At 36.4% G+C, this 19510-nt stretch overlaps 1 protein-coding gene across 2 annotated transcripts in view; it reads left to right on the forward strand.

Annotated features, from left to right (window-relative positions):
- Positions 1-19510, forward strand: part of SLC26A7 (solute carrier family 26 member 7) — a 70517-nt gene that overhangs the window by 16361 nt on the left and 34646 nt on the right. For both annotated transcript variants that reach the window (XM_038129919.1, XM_038129920.1), the window contains exons 3-6: positions 1291-1463; positions 9021-9185; positions 16755-16907; positions 18281-18363. In XM_038129919.1, coding sequence (XP_037985847.1) covers positions 1291-1463; positions 9021-9185; positions 16755-16907; positions 18281-18363 — 574 coding nt within the window. The remainder of the gene's footprint in view (positions 1-1290; positions 1464-9020; positions 9186-16754; positions 16908-18280; positions 18364-19510) is intronic.

Genomic DNA, 19510 nt, shown 5'->3' on the forward strand with positions numbered 1-19510 from the left:
TTAATGTGACTTCTGTAAAGGAAAATCCTACCTCACTACTAACTAGACTACTGTATGAATGTCAACAAGTGCATGGAGAGGGGATATACTTTGAATATAAGATATCAGAATGGTCAAACAGCTACTGATAAGGTTCCACATCAAAGGTTACTAAAGAAACTAAGTTGTCCTTGTGATAGAAGAAAAGTCCTTTTATTAATTATTAGCAGGTTGACAGATATGAAGCAAAAGGCTGGACCTCATGGTCGCTTTTCAGGATGATGGTATTCCTGGTGGGTTCCTGAGGAATTCATGCTGTGAGCTTTACTCTGTGAAGGCCAAGGTGAGGGCAGGACTGTGTACACCAGGTCCTGCAGCAGTAGAAAAAAGGCAGGTTCAGAGAGAAATTGCTTCAGAAGGCTTTTAAAGTATAGATTAAAGAAAACAATACAGCGGATGCTGAACTTCTGTTGTCACAGGACATTGTGAAAGGAGAAATTACAAGCAGGTTCAGACAAGCCTTTGACAAATTCATGAATGCTAGTCCACAAACAAAATCAAAACAAGCCAGCTGAGGAAGTACTTCACTAACACAACAACTAACAACAACAATGAATGCTAGAAATAAGAGCAATGGCCCACAGAAGATGGCCAGGCTTGTGTGCTTTCCCCAGGTAACACATCTGACTATCACAGCAGAGTACTGGGCAAGATGGGCCATTGTCTGTCATAGCAAGATATTCTTATGCTCTAATAGCTCTGAATGTTTGTGTCTTTTAATGTTGAATTGTCATCCTCATTTATCTTTGTGCCATTAAACGTGCTTTATCTCTTTCAGCAAATAAATGTTTTTCTCATAATTTGCCTCCATTTATTAGAGTGCTAAGTACTATTTAATGGGCTAGGTACTATATATATAGTGTGAATTAATTGTCATTTGAATTTGACATTTGAATGGTGAACACTTGGGATTCTCAGGCAAATAGCTGCTTGATCACATCCAGGGTGAGTTAAAAGCATTTCTGATAACTTGAAATCATTGTAAATTGTTGTATTTGAATCTCTTTTGTAAATCTGTCTTAACAAATGTGCTAAAAAAAGATTTACATTTAATTTTCCTATATAAATGGTCTTTTATGGGAAGAAATGTGTGTTACGTAGAAAAAAATTACTTTAAAATTGTTGTTATGATGACAGGAATGTGAAAAATAGCACTTTTATTTATAATGGTGATTTTGAAAAAGAGACCATGAGTGATGAGTACAGACAGATATACAATTATAGGTGATTAATGTGTGGCTTTTTTTACAGGAACTTTTGCTTTAACTTCCTTAATATCTGCCAATGCAGTTGAGCGTCTTGTTCCTTCAGTCAGAACTAATGTCACTGCAAACAATAATTCAGGAATTTTGGGTCTGTCAGAATTTGAAATGCAGAGGATTGGAGTCGCAGCAGCAGTTTCATTTCTAGGAGGAATCATTCAGGTTGGTGGTGATCACGTTGTCTGTATACTACTGATGTTCTGCCTTTGTTACAGCTGTGACTTTATAATAGTTTTATACTTCTCTGAGAAAAACTAATGAAAACATCTGCTTCAATGGTCATAAATGATGAAATTAATGCACTTTAAGAATTTGCTGTTTCTTTGTTGAGACGCAGTAATTATCTGTATACATTCTCCCAGTGTTTTACTATATGAACCAAAACCTCCTTCCGTCAGCTTTACCATAATACTCACTTGCAGTTGGTGTCCCTTTTCCTTCTTCAGAAACAAACATGAATCAGCTCCTGGTAAGCACTGACATATTCCTGAGGCTTTCTGTTGCCCTTGGCTTGAAAAGCAATACTATACAATATCCAATAATTAAAAACAGTCGGGAAAACTTTAAATTCTCTGTGAGTTCACACACCCATCATTAAAGTGAAATAGTAAAACAGATGTCTTCAAATGATTCTCTAAAGTTTATTTAAATGATCAGAGGTATTTTAAATTTCTTCTTTTTTCTTATTCTGGCTAAAAGGGCCAAGATTCTTCATCCATTGCCAGTTTCTTAGGTCTTCAATGAAGGCTTCCCTCTTTCCTTGTAAATATTAAAATAGAAGTAATGTGCCAGCATGTGACATTGCAACACCTCCTAGGTAGCTGGGCTCCTGAAACAAACCCAACAAGACCCCTCCACTTGGTGCTTTGGATCCCTCTCCCATGCAGAGGATGAGCAAAGGGGCCCAGAATGGGATCTTCAGTAGCCTACGTGCTTGGCAGAACTGGGGCGTGTACTTATGTTAGTCAGTAGGAAATGTCAAGAAGCATTGTTATTTCTGTTGCGTTATTATAATTTTTTGATTGGTTTATGATGAGGATTCTTTTATTGGATTATGACTCGGGGTAGGAGCGTGAGGGAGCCTACAGACAACAGAGAAAGCAGAGCTGGTGCAGATTGTGCCTGGCTGTACCTGCACGTGCTGTCCCAATGTGCAGCCCAGCAGAGCATGAATGGGGATCTTCATGCAGGAGTCCTGTGCCCACAGCTTGGAAAGCTCCTGCATCATCCCCAGAGAGGCCAAAATGCCTCATGTGGGAAGTTGGTGCCTGCATTCATTTGATGTAGCTTCAAAATCCAATGCAGAAATTCTTTTGCTTGGTGGCTGCAGAATCCCATTAGGTGTGTGAGTCCTCTAGACCTCTTACTCTTTCGTCCTGAAAAGTTCTGCTTTTTCATATTCCTTCCACTGCATCAGCTGATTTATCTCAGCTTATGTCCTATTTAATCCTGACTGGAACGAGAGGAACTGGTAAATCCTCTCTGCATCTTCAGAGAGGTCTGGCAGGGAACCGTGCCACATGCATGGGCTCCTCTCCCAGGTCAATAATGTCACTTGCATTAGAATCATACTAAAACAGGTCAATAATGTCATTTGCATTAGAATCATACTAACACAGCTGGTGCTTGCCATGCTGCCACTCATCCTTGATGTGAGTTAATGGTTGGAGGCCAGAGTAAAACACTTATTTCCTAAAGAAATGCCTTGAAGCTACTAATACTGCAATATGTAGGTGAAAGTCCTGATCAAGGCTGAGATTAAACTTTGCCATCTTCCCAGGTGATGTTAAGAGTGGGAATCTATGTCTCTCATCAAGATTCCAGTCTCCCAACTAACAGTTGCTGCAAACCCCAGATAAGATGACAGGGCACATCTTGCTCTTAATGGAGAGCTAAATCAGTCACCTTCTTCTATTTATCAGATTACATCAGAAATTACCTAAGAGCCTGACATTTATGCATGTTCTGGGACAAGAAGAATTGTATGATGCATTTTGAGGCAACAGTTTTCACTGAAGACATCCTGAAATACAAAAAGAAGTTTTATTTTCTGTGTAGTTGGTATCTGGGATGCTGCAGCTCTGGGAAGGGAGCAGATCTGGGTTATGTTATCTACTATAAGATTTTTATTTTTCTGAAAAAATGCAAGTCAAAATGCAGTTCTCTAATCAGCCACCAATTGCACAAAAACAACAGATGCTGTGACTAATCCCTACCTTGGGCATCCTCCAGACAAAGGATGAAAAGTCCTTGCCAAAACAGCTGCTTCCTTCTTGGAAAGAGTAGGTAAAGAGCTGTACACCCTTGGCCTAAAAAGCAATTTGATTCTATTTTTCCAGTAGCCTAAGTACTTCAATCAGCAAATAATATTAAAATAAAAGGGGAAACATAAAAAATAGTGAGTCATGGAGGGAAGGCAGGGGAAGGGGGGAGATGTTTTTGAGATGAACTGCTGTTGGCTAGTTTGTGTTTATTGCAGACCACAACTGTGCATTTGTGTGTGTGGCAAACTGAGCAGGCTCTGTGAATTTCAGTGCCGTGTAGATATGAGATAAATTAGCACTGTTTTCTCATCATAAGACAAGGATAGGTAGAGATTGTCACAACTGAAATTTGGGGCTTAGCTGCTTAGGTTTTTCTCAAAGTAACAAATTTCAGAGTCCTGAACTACTTCTGAAATCTAATGTTTGAGAAGGTGTTCATAAAAGAGAAAGGATATTTAGTTATATTAAGAGGCATTCTGATGAAATTAAAATAGAAAATAAGTAAACTTAAAATAAAAACAGTAATTACCAAACCCATTCAATATAATGCATTCATTATTTCTTTTTAAAAAGCAGAATGAAAGGCATAATGAGGATTTTTTTAATGTTTGTGTAGCTGCTACTCTATAAACAGGGCATGGAAAATAAATCAAACTAATAGAAATCTTCCCTGATATCAAATACCTTGGAGGTATTGATGGGGAGAGAAAATGATGGAACATAGCAGACATCTGTGGAGTAACTTCGTAATTAAAATTGGATGCTGCCTTTATAACATTAAAAAAATCATCAAAAGAGCTTTTGGGTAAGATTTTTTTCCCTATTAATATATGTGCAAGAATGCTTGCATAAATATATGCATCTCTAAAATAATCTCAGCAGAATAAAGTTAAAGTCAAGCTTAAGATTTGCTGAATCTTAGAGGAAAGTTCCTTGCGGATCAAATTGAGGAAAAAAATACCTTAGGGAAAAAACCCTAATTCTCTTAAGACCACAGTGTTACAGACTTCAGTTGGGCTATCTTCTGTAGAGGAGAAATAGCTGCTTATTGCATTCCAGTCTTGTAACATTATTATTAGTAAGTTTTTCATCTACTGTATTTTAAAAACTAACATGTAATTAGTTGCTGATATACAGTGTTGGATATAATATATAATATATAATCTTTCTGGTTTTCAGGAGAACAAATTTACACAGTCTATTCTCAATTTGCTTAATAAAAAAGGAGCACATTTGAATGAGAAGGGTGTTTTTGTAAGGCAATATTCTTGTCCAAATCTTTATTACCCTGTAAGAAAAATGATGCTGCAGTATTCTGTTACACATAGCTCTTCATGAGGTAAAAACATGAGTCTATTATACAGTGATAATCAGGGAAAACGTTCATTTTTCTTTTACAGTGGAAATACTTTATTGCAGGCTCATATTCCATATTTTGAAAACTATGAGTAGGCTGGGTGGGAGTTCTGGTTCCCACAATTATGGTAGAGCATCCTATGTGTTAGTACAGGAAGGCCATAGAAAAGACTTTTTCAGGTCCTGGAATGAGGAAAGTTCACTGTGCCCACCATCAGAAGCTACCAGAGTCTCTCAAGACACCCAGAATGAACATAGGAGCTGCAGCTCAGAAAACCAACAGCTAGACATCTACCAGTTAGATATCTGTTGAAACAGACCATGGAGAGTTTTAAATTGGCAACTCAGCCGAGTTGAAATGTGTCTGACTGTTGTTTCCAGAGGGTCCATAGAAGTCTTCACTTTGGCTGCCTTGGATTTTGAGATAAGCAATACAATGTGCTAAATGAGAGGCTGACAGCCTGTGCTGGTTCCCTTCAAGGGATGCTCTCATGTCTGGCCTCATCTACCCAGCCCATGCAGCAAATGATCAGAAAGGGCCCCACCACTTTGCCTGCTGTAACAATGGAAAACCCCCTCCAGCACAGTGGAGTTTTGAGGGGTTTAAAATTCATTCTGCAAAGCTGAATCTGTGCAGCAAGTAACACCATATCAGTCTTTCAATTTCTGGGGACAGAAAGCTCGACATTAGTGATTTCCAAAGAGCTGTTAAGTGATAAAAATTTTTACTGTCCGTGAAGTTAAATTGACTACGTGTTGAATGGAATAATAATAATAATAATAATAATAATAATAATAATAATAATAATAATAATAATAATAATAATAATAATAGATTGAGCATGTCATGGGAAGAAACGATTGAAAGTGGACAAGAACCAAAGGTTCCGAATAATGAACACAGAGAGCTTTGCTTTTTGCAATTCCTCATTTTTCTTCTCCTGGCTAAATTCCCATTCTCTTCTACTTGTCAGAGTAAAATTATGGAGCAGTAAAGACAGCTGCAAAAAAAGGTTCCTTCTGTCATGTCTTTCTTCCATTTTGAAATTTACTTCTTTTTTCCAAATTTTTTTTTTGGGCAATCACACCTTCCCCCATTTCTGTCTAATCACTTCATTGTATACCTTTTTTCTGAGATCTTTCTTTTTAACTGTGCATTAACTCAAGGCTGCTTTCCCTCACTTTCTCTTATATTGCTTTTTCTTTTCTCTGAAAGGTCTTGATTTGATTTTATTCAAGAATGTATACCTAGTGAAACCAAAATTCATCTTAAGAAATTTACTTCTTAATGAACCTTTTTACATGGTATTATGTACTGGAAGTGCCACACAAATAAGCAATAGCCAAGTGCTTTTCAAACCACTTTTATACTGTGCATATTCTTTCCCTGAAATCTGTTTTTATCCTCCAGGAACTAAGTTCTTAAAAATTAAAAATTCTGGATACAATTCTAAAATATGTGAATTTTTTTTTCTTTTACAGGTTAAGAAAATCTCAGTATTATGACAAATAAAAAAAATTTAAAAATTGCTTTTTTTAATTATTTGTTGTTCCAGCACTTTACCATCACTTTTCTCTGTAGTTTGTCTGCATCAGGAACAAAAAGAAATCATAAAATATACCAGAAAATAATGTGGAAGGCCTGCAAAAATGAGCATCACAACCAATAGCCAAAATAAAGCAGATTGTTAGACATTTCTTTAAGACTATTGGACTTTCTACAGTTTGGTCAGTGTTACTGGGTGAAAGATTTTATGACATAATACAATGTAATGTAATTGAGTGCTGTCAGCTTAGCTAAGTTTCAAATGGTGTTTATTCAAAATGCAGTGGTAGCCAAGCTTCAATGGCTCTTGCCCAGCATAGAGGGTTAATTGTAGAGTCAGTCTGGGCCTGTGTAAAGCTAATAATTTTATCTGTCAAGAAAATTCACATGCAAATAGATTTGGGAGGTTTGTTTCAAAACTTTTTTCCTCCTCATGACCCAAGCAGTTTCTGTCCATTCCTCATGTTGCAAGGACAACACGAGGTTCCCATACCAGTTTGTGCTGAAAATTACACCCTCCACCCAGAATGTTTCCTGCTCTGGTTGCTTCATTTTTAGATCTTCTCCATGGAAGATGTATGGGTGCACATCATATTTATTTAGCTATCATGTAAATAAAGGGTAGGATGTTCATGCTCATGAAGTACTGCCTGTGTTTCTGGGAAGTCCTGAGCTGCCTTCTGCAGGAAGGAGAGGGGACCAAGCGTTGCTTGTTTATTTGAGTGGCTACAGAAATTGTCTGACAGAAACCATACCCATGGTTTGCATGTATTTTACATAGCCCATGCTTCCCTGCAATCAATAAAAACTGTGTTTGAAATGTGTTTTTTTTAGTTAGCACCTGTGAGGCATCCTCTTAAAATGCTGAAGATTAAACAAAAAAAGGTAAAAAACCAAAAGTAGATCTGAGAATGATGCTAAAATTTCAAAGCTCAGCAATAATGTTGCCGTAACTCACAATAATAACTTTGTCTAAAATGCTAATAGCAACTAATACTTCTCTGTGATAGTATGTAGTATACAGAATTGTCTCTGTGGTTTTGATTCCATGGCTAAATAAACATCCAATTTCCTGGAAACTAAGCTATTACACAGTTAGAAATTTCACACTCAGACAATAGAAACCAATTTTAGAAAACACACAAAAATTCCCAAGGGAAGGGAGAATTGAATTCTTATTGAACTTTGCTACTGTGAACAATGTTTTAAATACAGTAGTAGACACACTGTTAGAACAAACAGCTAAACAAAATATCTGAAATTAGTAATTATCAGTTTTAGGCCTGACTAGCTAAATCACTACTCACTGAGGGTATGCAGTAATTATCATTATTGGAGTCCAATCTTGAATGGCAATCAATGTTCCAATTGCTCATAGTAAAGAGCAATTTACATGCTATTAGTGGGAAGTAGAAGAAAAATCTCAGATTTAATCTCTCAAATGGAAGAGGATATTACTCACATGAGGTTTTGTGGTAAATTAAAAGCCACTTATTTTGATATTGTTGTTTCTTTTGTCCAAAGCTCTCTGCATACAGATGAGTTTTGTGGTGAGAACATGAATGGTGTTCAGGCATAAAGAAAGATAACACTCGAAAATAACAGTTTTAGCTTCAGGGAAAAAAAAAAAAAAGCAACCCCCAAAAAAGCAAGGGAGACTGTGATATATTCCAAAATGATGCTATTTAGTATGGTAAACACAAAACGAACCTCTCAGAAAGTATTGTAACAAAGAACTCTGTACCAAAAGCATGTAACTTTTCAGGGAGAAGAAGAGCAAATGCAAAAGACCGTAGAAGCAAGAAACTGCAAAACTCATCGTGAGGGGAGATAATGTCAACGTAACTTAATGTGGATCAGAAAAGCTGGAGCGTTATGTAAATCACAGTAGCAGCAGTAGTCATGTAACAACTTTGTCCAAAGAATTAAGAGTTGTATTATGTCATCCTTTGCAGGGAAAGAATGTTCCAAGCCCAGGATAAGGGGAAAAAAGTTGAACACAACAATACTACAATAGTTATAGATGCTGCTGTAGTAGTTTAAATTTCTGGATTACAGGTTGCACTACAAGAGTCTCTATAGCACCTCATAAATTTGGTATCTGTTGAAATGACTAATTTTGAGACTCCTGATAGTGACATTATGGCAATCAGTAAGCTGGACCAAGATGTGGCTCTTGGCCCATTTAGGCTGCATAGCAGTGGAGCAGGAATAAGTCTTAGAACCAGCCTCACTTTTTGAGTTGCAGTACTTGTTGCAGTGTTGAGTTGATGTTTTTATGGTGTTTAGTGTGCTCACATACTTGAGCAGGAGAGAATATTTGGAGTTTCTCCGAGTCTGCTCCTGTTACTAAACCAGTGTTAGAGTCTGGTAAACCAGTGAGCAAACTAGTGCAGGTAAACCCACAGAACTTCAATGGGTTCCATTTTCAGATAGATTTGTCTTCCAAAGGACTTTTGCTTTGTATCTTTAGCTCATTTATCTTATTAAAAGGACTCTGACTCATTGTCCTATCACCAAGAAGCTGCTGATCCTCCTGCCTTTGCCTTTTAGGTGGCGATGTTCATGCTGCAGCTGGGCAGTGCCACTTTCTTGTTAACAGAACCCGTCATAAGCGCCATGACCACAGGAGCAGCTACACACGTCGTCACTTCGCAAGTGAAGTATCTGCTGGGAATGAAAATGCCATATATATCGGGACCACTGGCATTTTTTCATGTGAGTTCAGTGAAAGAGATGTGTTGCTTCATTAGATAAAATTTCATTATATGCGCTATTTGTCTCTGTGTAAGAGTATGGAATTTGCTATGCACATGTGTGAATAAACAGAAGATGAACACTCATCTTGCTTTAACTGCTTGTAAGATGAGATTTGGAAAACCTGATAGAGAACTAGCAGGGATGGGTACAGTAATAAATTTGAAATATGTTTCTTAGGGTATCAATAATCCCTTTTATTATCCTGAACCATTATACACTCATACAGGGAGGGTAATCTCTCTCTGGGTCAGCATGTGAAAGGAATATGAATTTAAACATATTTTCTTCATATGCTGTTGAATGAAATCTGACCATCATTGTGGAAAAAGGAAAATGACCCATGATTTGTGCATCTCCTGTGCAAAAATTACTCTAGACATGTTATTTATTACTTTATGACATGATACTACTTTGCCATAAACGCAGCAAGTGGATGGTTTGAAGGTAATTTTTGCATATAAAATGCAAATAAAATGTAATAATAAAATGCATGCTGCATTTCATGCAGTATTGTTGCAAATGAGTGGTAAGGCTGCTTAAAGCATCATCATCGGGGTATTGGTAAAAAGCAGGTATGAGCTTAATATGAACTTATGAAAGTGTGACTTTACAGAGTTCAGTGGCAAGGTTCACTCTCTTACTTACCACAAGGATGAAGCATTCATAGGAAAATCACATTAATATCAATTTAGAATAGATTACATGGAGACTGAGGATGAAAAAGGTAAGGGTGCAAAGGGTATGGACACAAAAAATAAGGTGTGCAAAAGGGTTTAACAGAAATTCATCACTGAGTAATTTAACATTTATTAAGTGATTCAATGGGATTTTTTATAAATATAACAGTGACTTAATTACAGTTTCATGATAACAACATTCACACCATAGTAATTTCACATGCACACAGGCAGAGATATGTGCATGTCTGTCTGCGAGTGTAAAGGTGCTTATCAAAAATTCCCCCGGCTTCAGGGAAATGCTCATGGCATTGCTCAAATGTCTGAGTGTTTCTCACCAGCCAGGGGTTGCACCTCAAGGAGTCTGTGTGCATGTGTGTGTGTGTCAGCCCAGGCCTCGCCATGATGGTCTTTCGAGTATCGCAGACTTGAGGTTTCCCGATCTCTGAGAGGTGCCCCACAGAGAGGGAGGTGCTGGCACAGCCCACTGCGGCCCAGAAGAGCTCAGAAGGCCTCACTCAGGACTGTCCTGTGCAGGGTCACTAGGTGATTTGCTTTAGTCATCAGCTGGTTTCCATCCTGGCCATAACCCACGCCGGCAACTACCGGAGTTTCCAAAACATTTGGAAATTGTTTCCAAAACTTCAGCAACAATGGTGCTGTTCTACTTGGGCTCTAGTTCAGGTAGGGAATGTTCCAATGCTGTCAGGGGATAACTGATCACCCTTTGTTCCCCACCTCAGCCCCGCAGTGGATGTTGCTGTTACAGTGTTTTCCCACCTGTGTTGTGGGAAAGCACCTGATCTGCTCAGGGACACGTCCCCACCCGGCTGGCTTGGGCAAGGCCAGGAGGTGATGCACCACCACCACCACTGCCATGGTTACAGCCTTTGGGAAGTACATATTTTTGGCTGAAACCTTAAAGAGCAAAGCTGAATAATCTTATTACACAAATGCCACAAACATATTCTTGATGGTAGCTTATACCAGCAAGCCCTGAGTTTCGGTGCTGTGAGCATAATCTCTTGGCTGTATTAGTGTTACAACAGTGCCTTTCAAAATGATATTTTGCTCATAATAAAACTGTATTTACTTGCTGAGGTGATATCTACATTACACTGATAGTGAGACTTCATCTAGTCAGCCACTAAATTAGGACACCGTATTTAAAAGCACTGACTGTGTCTTTGTGCCCTACTACAGCCTATATTTTTTCCTATTATTTGGAAAATTTGTTAATGTGAAATCTTGATTAGAAGATGCTGCTTTCTAGAATTTTTTTTTATAGTATTTTATAAATTTGATAGATTTTCATATTGATAATACATTTGTTAAGTTTTTTTACAGGACTAATTTATTAATGAAAATTAGGAGCATGTAATAAACACAAGTAATTTATCCATTTATCTTGTAGAGATATAGCTAAAAGTGTCATGGCTACGTTTATGAGTGATCATTTGCCTTATTAGACTATTAAAAATGGTTCTTCATATTTTTTTCATTATTTAAAAACCTTTTCATAAATGATTCTTAATATAAAACGTGAATAGCCTCTTTTTTGTGGCGTTTCCATGGAGACTATACTTACATATAGAAATATTGTCATCTTGTAGAGATGACTGGTGTTAAGTGCTGCAGCCAAGGCATAATCAAAATACACATTATGAGCAATAATAAAGAACAGCAGTGATATGAAGAAATATTTCCACCTTGGTGTGCTGATGATATCATAAATGAGGTCATTCAAATGCTTTGAAAGAAATCTATTCCCTTATCCCTTGTATTTTTAATGCATTTGAAACAAGTTCTTTGCCTTTCTCTTCTCTTTTGAAATCAAACCCCTTTGAACATACTCCAAAGAAAAACTTTCCTGATTTTTTTAAGGTTCTGAATTGCTCTGTAAATTGTGTGAAAGTAAATGACCAAAAAAAAAATCTACCCTGTACAACTTGAAAGAATGATAAAAAAGGGACTATTTTACTATATAAATATTTTAAAATATTTCTGGTGTCTGTTCAGACTTATGAATTGCCTTAAGAAGGTCCAGTATCTCAGTCAAAAGCACCAGAGCTAGACCTCAACAATAATTTTCTTCTGTGGTTGTAGTTTCATGTGAAAATTACATTAATTAGATATAAGGTAGTTTGCACATATATCTAGAGAGTGAAGGGCAACTTTGGCATGTCTCTCTGGACATGTTCTTCACTTCAAATTCTCGAAATCCTAAGACTGGTACTTCTGCTACATTTTTTTTTTCTTTGTCCACTCCAAAACACCTCCCACTCACAAAACCAATTGCTTTGCCTCAGGCAGCATTTGATTGGCAAAGCAAGAATAAGAATGTTTAATAAAGTGTGATAGGAGAGTTGCAAGCATAGCAAGCCAGTGAAATGAATTCTTTATAGCATGTGAGATCATGGTTAAATACGTAGGAAGGAACTTTGCATATGGAGAACAAATCTTGTACACTGGCCCTGAGCCTGTGGTATTTCTGTGTTTACACATAGGTTATGTAACTTGATAAATTTTGTTTTCCCTCTACATAGTTTGTCACATTTCAATTGAGCTGCACAGTGCAGCATCAGCTGGTATTTTGCAAATGGAAAAGTGAAGGTGAAGAAGAAAAACAGTGAGAAAAACAGAAGAAAAAATGCATGTGACATCTAACTTTATGAGGGAAAAGTGTCATCAAGTTCTACTTATCATCTGAAAACCGAAGAACATACTTGTATTTCCCCCTTATTTGTGTATAGATATATTTATCTTCCCACATGTTTCTGAGAAAATACAACACTGCAAAATGAGCTGTAATGTAAGAAACTTGCTTTGCAAACTGGGGTCTTTTGTGGCTGTGTTGCAAAATCCTTGTGTGGTTTTGCTGCCATTCTGAAAAAACTCCCAAACCTTCACATTCTGCTATCAGTCCTTTCTTTTCACGCTTTTTTTCCCCAGCTACCTCTACAGTTTACTGTATTTGCCTGTACATTTTCTCTCCAGTGTGACATATCTAAAAAACATCAGAATGACCTATTTTTGAAAATGAAATGAATTTGTCCACTCTAAAAACGTATTGTCTTAAATAACTGTTCCTTTAATTCCTTTGTTTGCTTCAGCCTCTGTACACATTTTAGAGCTAATCTTTTGGGGTTTCATGTAGACATTAAAAAAAAAAACCAAAACCTCAGAGCATTTAATTAATACATCCAAATACACACCCTTTCTAGAATATAAACCATTCCAATGTTCAATATCACCTCAAAACTGATGGTTTCCTGTGAGAAAAGGAACATTTAGGATCTGTATATATATGTGCAAAGCTCAAATATTTTTTGTTTCACTTAGGTCCAAATTTTCATTGATTACAAAAAAGTCCACTGATTGCTCATAATATTGTTACATAGGTTCTATGAAAAATATTAACATAAAACTAGCAATGAAACTAAAAACACAAGAGGCAAACAGCTCAATTAATATGTTACTGCTGATTTTTAAAATATTTTAAATTATAGAATGAAAAAGATTAAAAAATATTTTAAATTATAGAATGACAAAGATTGCTTCATACACTGCAATATCAAGCTAAATTCTGCTGCATAATTTCCAAATTATTTCTGTATGTGCATCATCTAAATATGCGAAATGCTGAATTTATTATTACATTTTTGATTAAAACATTTATAAATACTTCTTTTGAATCAGATGCCCATGCTGTTGCAAGCTTGAGCTTTATGAGCTTTTAGATTTAGGATTTATAGTTGGATCTTGGATGAGTCCAGGAACTGACTGGACAGAATACAATGTAAGATGTACAGTTTAAAGAGACGTGTATGTTAATTACATTCCTGTTAAGAGCCACATGCTCTTTCTTTTTTGGGAAAGGGTCTCCCTGTTTCACTGGCCATACCATGTATTGAGTGGTTTTAGGTTTTCAGAAAATGCTAACCCAGGAACCAGCTAGTCAGTTAAGCTCCTTAGTCTAATGCAGTAACTAATTTAATATTAATGTATTACTGCCAGAATTGTTTTGGTGTACTACAGACACTTTGGAGATAGGGCTGTTGGGGCTACTGAATTCGAATGAGCTACAAAGTATTGGCAGCTCCATTATTTTTCATTTATTGGCTGATGCAGACTACATACAGAAGGGTATGATTCAAAGAGACACCAAAGGCTGCACTAGGCAGTTCATATAATGATTTTGTGGAAAAATCTGAAAACCTGTGGCAAAGGTTTACAAGATTTGGCCATATATTTTTAAAATTAAATGGAAATGTCTTTTTTACTCAATTTGAAAGACAAAAATTCTTGAAGCCTCTGTATATTTCTTCACTAAAATTTTATTTATTCACTCAGTATTTTGTCTCACTTTGTCGTGGAAAATGATGCTATGAACACAGATAGTTAATGCTGACACTTTAGTAGCCAGCATTCATTTCAAAACGAACCCCGTCTTTCTGACTTCAGCAAGTAAGAATCAACCCATTTCTTTTCCTTTTTTTGCCTCTTCACCTTATATCTAGCTCAGTCCTTGGTGAGTTTGTGGGCAAAGTTTTCCAGATTGCCTCCTTTTGTCTTAATTAATCACAGCTTCTGTTTGGGCACTGAGACAAGTCCTGTGCCCTCTTGAAAATGCATTCTTGGAAAATTATGGGTACAGATCTAGTCCCAAGCCACTCAAGACACAATCCACATCTTTTCTGATTATGGTGGGGCAATATGTGGCTAAAAACTGTGGTTTAATTTCCATTCTTCAGATTTAAGACATATCTAGATCATATTACTTAGCAAGTTGACTTTAAAATATTTTTCTGGTTTCCGAGAAACGTTTGTGCTGGGTTATATCGTGCATCCTTAATTGAAACTGCAAGGGCTACACTTGCTCTTTATGAGGAAAGTTACTTTTTTGAAACCATACTTAGGCTGGGTTTTTTTTCCCTTTCTAGATTATGAAAATATTCATATAGAGAAAAAAATCAGGAAGTTATTTTAATTTATTCATCTTCAGTATGAGCATCACTTCTTAAATGAGTGACAGAATCAGAACAGTAGAAATAAATTCTATCATCATATTGACTACCTTTCTCCTAAAACAGGGTTCTTTCCTAAGATAATTTTTCTAGTACTTTTCCCTGTCCAATACAAATTTATGAATTTAACCTCCAAACTGTCAAACTTGTTAGCATTATACATGTATTTGAGAATAAGTTCTCTGGAGCAGAAAGTTATTAATCTTTATTTTGACAAAACTACAAGTGTCACTTTTGATTTATTTTAGTGGTCTTCCTAGTCATTGCCACAGAAAACACCTACTTTTTAATATTACTATTATTATTTCAAGCTTCACTTTACTTCATTATCCTTTATGTTGGAGTTCAAAAAAAGTTATTGCTGATGATGTCTAAATCTACATCATAATATTAACTTCTGTTCTCTCCATGGTTTATATTTCAGTATGCACAATAGTTCACAGAAATTAAATGCAGAACTCAAGGGACTGAGCCTATCTTGTTTTTTCCCTTACAGCTTTAGTAAGCTTGTGTATTGTGTCCATTTTTATGGCTTGCTGTTCTTTCAGGCAATATTGCTTTTCTTCATGGGGCCCAAAATAAGTTGTGATGAGATGGTCTCTCTAACTTCCTTCACCCCTTCTGTTTCAGCAAACTTGTAATATTTTTTCATTACTTTCTGTTATGTACTACCACACTGATTTTTGCCTTATTTTCTGAACCCACAAATTCAGCATAGAGCAAAAATTACAGTTCACTGTGTCATCTGTGGTGGTGCAAAAGCAACTGCATTCTTCTGAGTCTGTTACTTACAACATGGTATTCATCATCAAAGATCTCTGTTTCTCCTCACCATTGGTCATTCTATTCCTGTTCCGTATTTCTATTCTCCATGTTCCTTATATTTCAGCACCATATTTCCTTTGTTCATCACAGATCCAACCACATTTTTCTAACCTGTTTTACAGCTTATTGCAGCACATATCAACTGCTGAAAAACTGAGCTCCATAGCTCTGGCCTGGCATCCTCTTTCCCTCCTCACTCTGCAGTCAGTAGCAAAGGAGCAAACAGGGCTAAGCAGATAACTTCAGATATTGAAATAACCAGGAACATATGCATGCAAGCTTGGCAACTATTTAGTGTGTGCAGCACCTGCACCTGACCAAAGCATGCCCCAAGGAGCACTGTGTAAAGGGCAAGAGCAACCAAAGCGGGGACTGAGGATGCTCTGCTGAAATTACTCTGGGAAAATATTACTCTGGAAGAATTACCCACAGATTGCAGAGGATGCCCTGAAGAGGATGCTCATCTTGAAGATTCCTGTTGCATCTCAATTCATTCAGCCACTAATGCATTTTTCTTTCCTTTTTCTTTTTTCCTCTCCTTCTCTTTTCTCCTCATTTCTCTAAGTTTTTTTTCTCAGAAATAACTTTTACTACTAGCATTGGTGGATGTTATATACCATGGCCACTACAAATAAACCTTTGTGCAAGAAACCTTTCTCAACGTTTTTATGCAACACTCATTTATCTCACTGAACTTAATGAGACTGAAAAAGAAAAGGAAACATATCACATTTATTGGAATCTTATAGCTTGATTCTACCAATAGAAATTTGTAAATTAATATATACAAATATTCACTGCAATTTTTTTAGGTTTTAAAAGTCCATAGGAGTGGTAAATTGATGATTTTCTTCTTTGTAAACTTGTCCAATGACTCAGGTCCTGTAGTATTGATTCAGCTCCCCCTCATTATCTGTCTGAAGTTGTGAGAAGATGCCATGGCACGTGATCCAGAATATATTTTTTGATCTGTGATTTTTATTTGCTGTTCACTGTAGATTTATGCCTATGTGTTTGAGAATATCAGATCAGTTCAGTTGGAGGCATTACTTCTCTCCTTGCTGAGCATTGTGGTACTTGTTCTTGTTAAAGAACTGAATGAGAAATTTCACAGAAACATTAAAGTTGTCCTTCCCATCGATCTACTTTTGGTAAGTACAAAATTATATATCAGGCTTTTTCTTACAAAGCTTTCAGTGGCTCAATCTGCTGAAGTTTACTGTGCTGTCTGTAGCTACCCACACCCACACCTGCCACTTATTAAACAGACAGCTGATTTTCCTGGCTGTAAGTTAATTGTAAAAACAGGAAACAGTTTGGCTTAATGATTAAGAAAGAAATTACATAAGCTCCCAATTTGTATAACATTTTAATATGTTTATTACTTTTTACATAATCTCAAGAACATAAAGCCTAGAATGTTGAAGTGTAAGAAATTTCAAATAGAAAATAAAAAGTAACTGGCATATTGTAACTCCAAGCAAGTCTTGTGCTGGGTAGCTGTGCCTTAGATGTTGCTTGTGATTTATCTACAACAAAGTTAAATAGCTGTCTGTTAAATTTCTGTCTTTTTACTAATATGTTTTCTTTTAACAGTTTTTAGTTTTCTTTTAACTAAATTAAAATTAGCAATTGCATTATAAACCCCTGCTTTAAGAATTAAGCTGTAGTCAAATGATCAGCACCAGACCACTATTAGAAAGTTTTAGTTTTTCTCTAAACCTCTAAAGAAAATACAAAGTATGGAGGACAGTTGGTTTTCAGAATGCATTGGTTTTCAGAATGCATTACCGCAATTACTCTTCTGTTAAAAAAAAATATTTACAAGGGCAAAATGCTGGAAAAGGAGGTAGTGTGGTCCTGGTCTCAGTGTCACCTTTTTAAAAATACTGGATAAAATTTACCAGCAAACTAAGGATGGCAGACTGGAACCCTGTTCTATTGGGATTAATCTAATTTGAAATACAGGTAATGAGTTTGAACCTCCTCAGAGTCAAACTTTATCCTCCCTCTACAAGATTTGTACCTGCTAGAACATTAAAACAAGAGAGAGAGACACATCTTCTGCTGTGTTCTGTGCTGAAGTCAGCACTGCCAGTCTGGATTAGATGTGTTCAGATGAATCAGATTGCTCAGGAACACCTAAATCATGAACTATAGGCTGCTTAGATGAATGGCAGTGCTCTGGGGCAGGTGCTGAACAGAGGGACTTTGGACACTGACTGCCAAGGCTCCTGAGGCTTTACGCAGAGCCATACAAATCTCTTTCATTAACACAGAATGTACAAACTGCACTATAGTCTCATGTCATTATTGTGTCCAAATCTTAGTTTCTTTTGACTCTCTTCTACATTTGCAAAAAAAAAAAAAAAAAAAAAAAAAAAATCATGATAATACTTTCCTGTTTTACTGGATTGATCTAAGGATAAATGTATGAACAGTGCCACGTGCTTAGGTATGGCAATAATAGGGACCATGTCAGAAGCAACAGAAATGTAACATCTTTTTCTGTTTGCCTCAATAGATAATTGCTACGTCCATTGCTTGCTACTATGCTGATATGGAATACGTCTACGGGATAGAAGTTGTGGGAAATATTCCTAAAGGGTAATGTGGGTTTATTAGCTTGTGGCTTTTAAATACTTTTATATCTGAGAATGGTCTCTGAAAATGTCAAAGGAGTTTGTGAAATAAAAAACTGTACAAATCTATTTTGTTTCTTTCCTGTCTCCTCAAACACTCTCTCACAACTCAATCCCATGTTAAGTTATATGTGCAAAGATATCATAAAAAAATGCATGCTTGTACATTTTCATAGCTTTTTATTGCTTTGTGGAATAAAAAGTAGGTACTAAGTACTTGATGATGTATGACAGGAAGGCAGGACGCTTTTTACAAGATTATTGCAACCTGCTTTTTGAGGGTTGGGTTGGGTTATTGTAGCAGAATACTCTCCACCCACATAGTAATTTTGGAAAATGCAGTTTCTGAGAAAATGTGAAAGATTTAATTATGCTTAATTTAGAAAAGAACATTTTTACTATAGTTAATGATATACTTTCCTCCATGACCTTGAAAAGAAGCAAAAAATAATTCAATATAATTTGCTAGAAAGAGAAATTAGATTAAATGTCAGAGAAAATGTTCAAACTCTACAGGTTGGTATGGAAGAGCACAGCTGTTGTGTAATCTCCTGCTTGGATATAGGAGGGTTTCCCTAAATTTCACAAAGTACAAGTGCAAGACAGCATGAGTGCATGTGTGGCAGCTTGCACCGAAAGAGATAAAACAAGGGACATTTCTGAGAAAGAATACAGTTTTTAAGTATTTAGGGCATGCTACGAATCTGAGACTAATACACGGCTAAGTGTGCCCCTTCTATGTGTAATGAACAAGTCAAGTGTATTTGTGCAAATTTAATCAGGAATTTATTTTCTGTCTAACCTCATACAAGTAGTGTTGAAAAACAGAAGAGCCTGGATAATTCCTGCATATTTTTTAGGCATTTACCCGAAATACCTAACTGCCTTGTCAGTAGAGAGCATCAGAAACCTTAAGAGCTCAATTTGGTTTTCAGACAGTGAGATTTGTGCTCTGGAAAGAGAAAAGTCTTTTTGAAGAGTTTAGAGACAATCTGGGGTGGTTTGGTTCATAACTTTAGTAGTTTTATTGGAATCCCCATTAGATGGAATAAATGTCTGAACTGTAAGTAACTGACAGGAATAAAAATTTTTTAAAAGATTTAAATTTCACT

The sequence above is a fragment of the Motacilla alba genome, chromosome 2 (assembly GCF_015832195.1).
Source record: "Motacilla alba alba isolate MOTALB_02 chromosome 2, Motacilla_alba_V1.0_pri, whole genome shotgun sequence".
Classification (NCBI taxonomy): domain Eukaryota; kingdom Metazoa; phylum Chordata; class Aves; order Passeriformes; family Motacillidae; genus Motacilla; species Motacilla alba.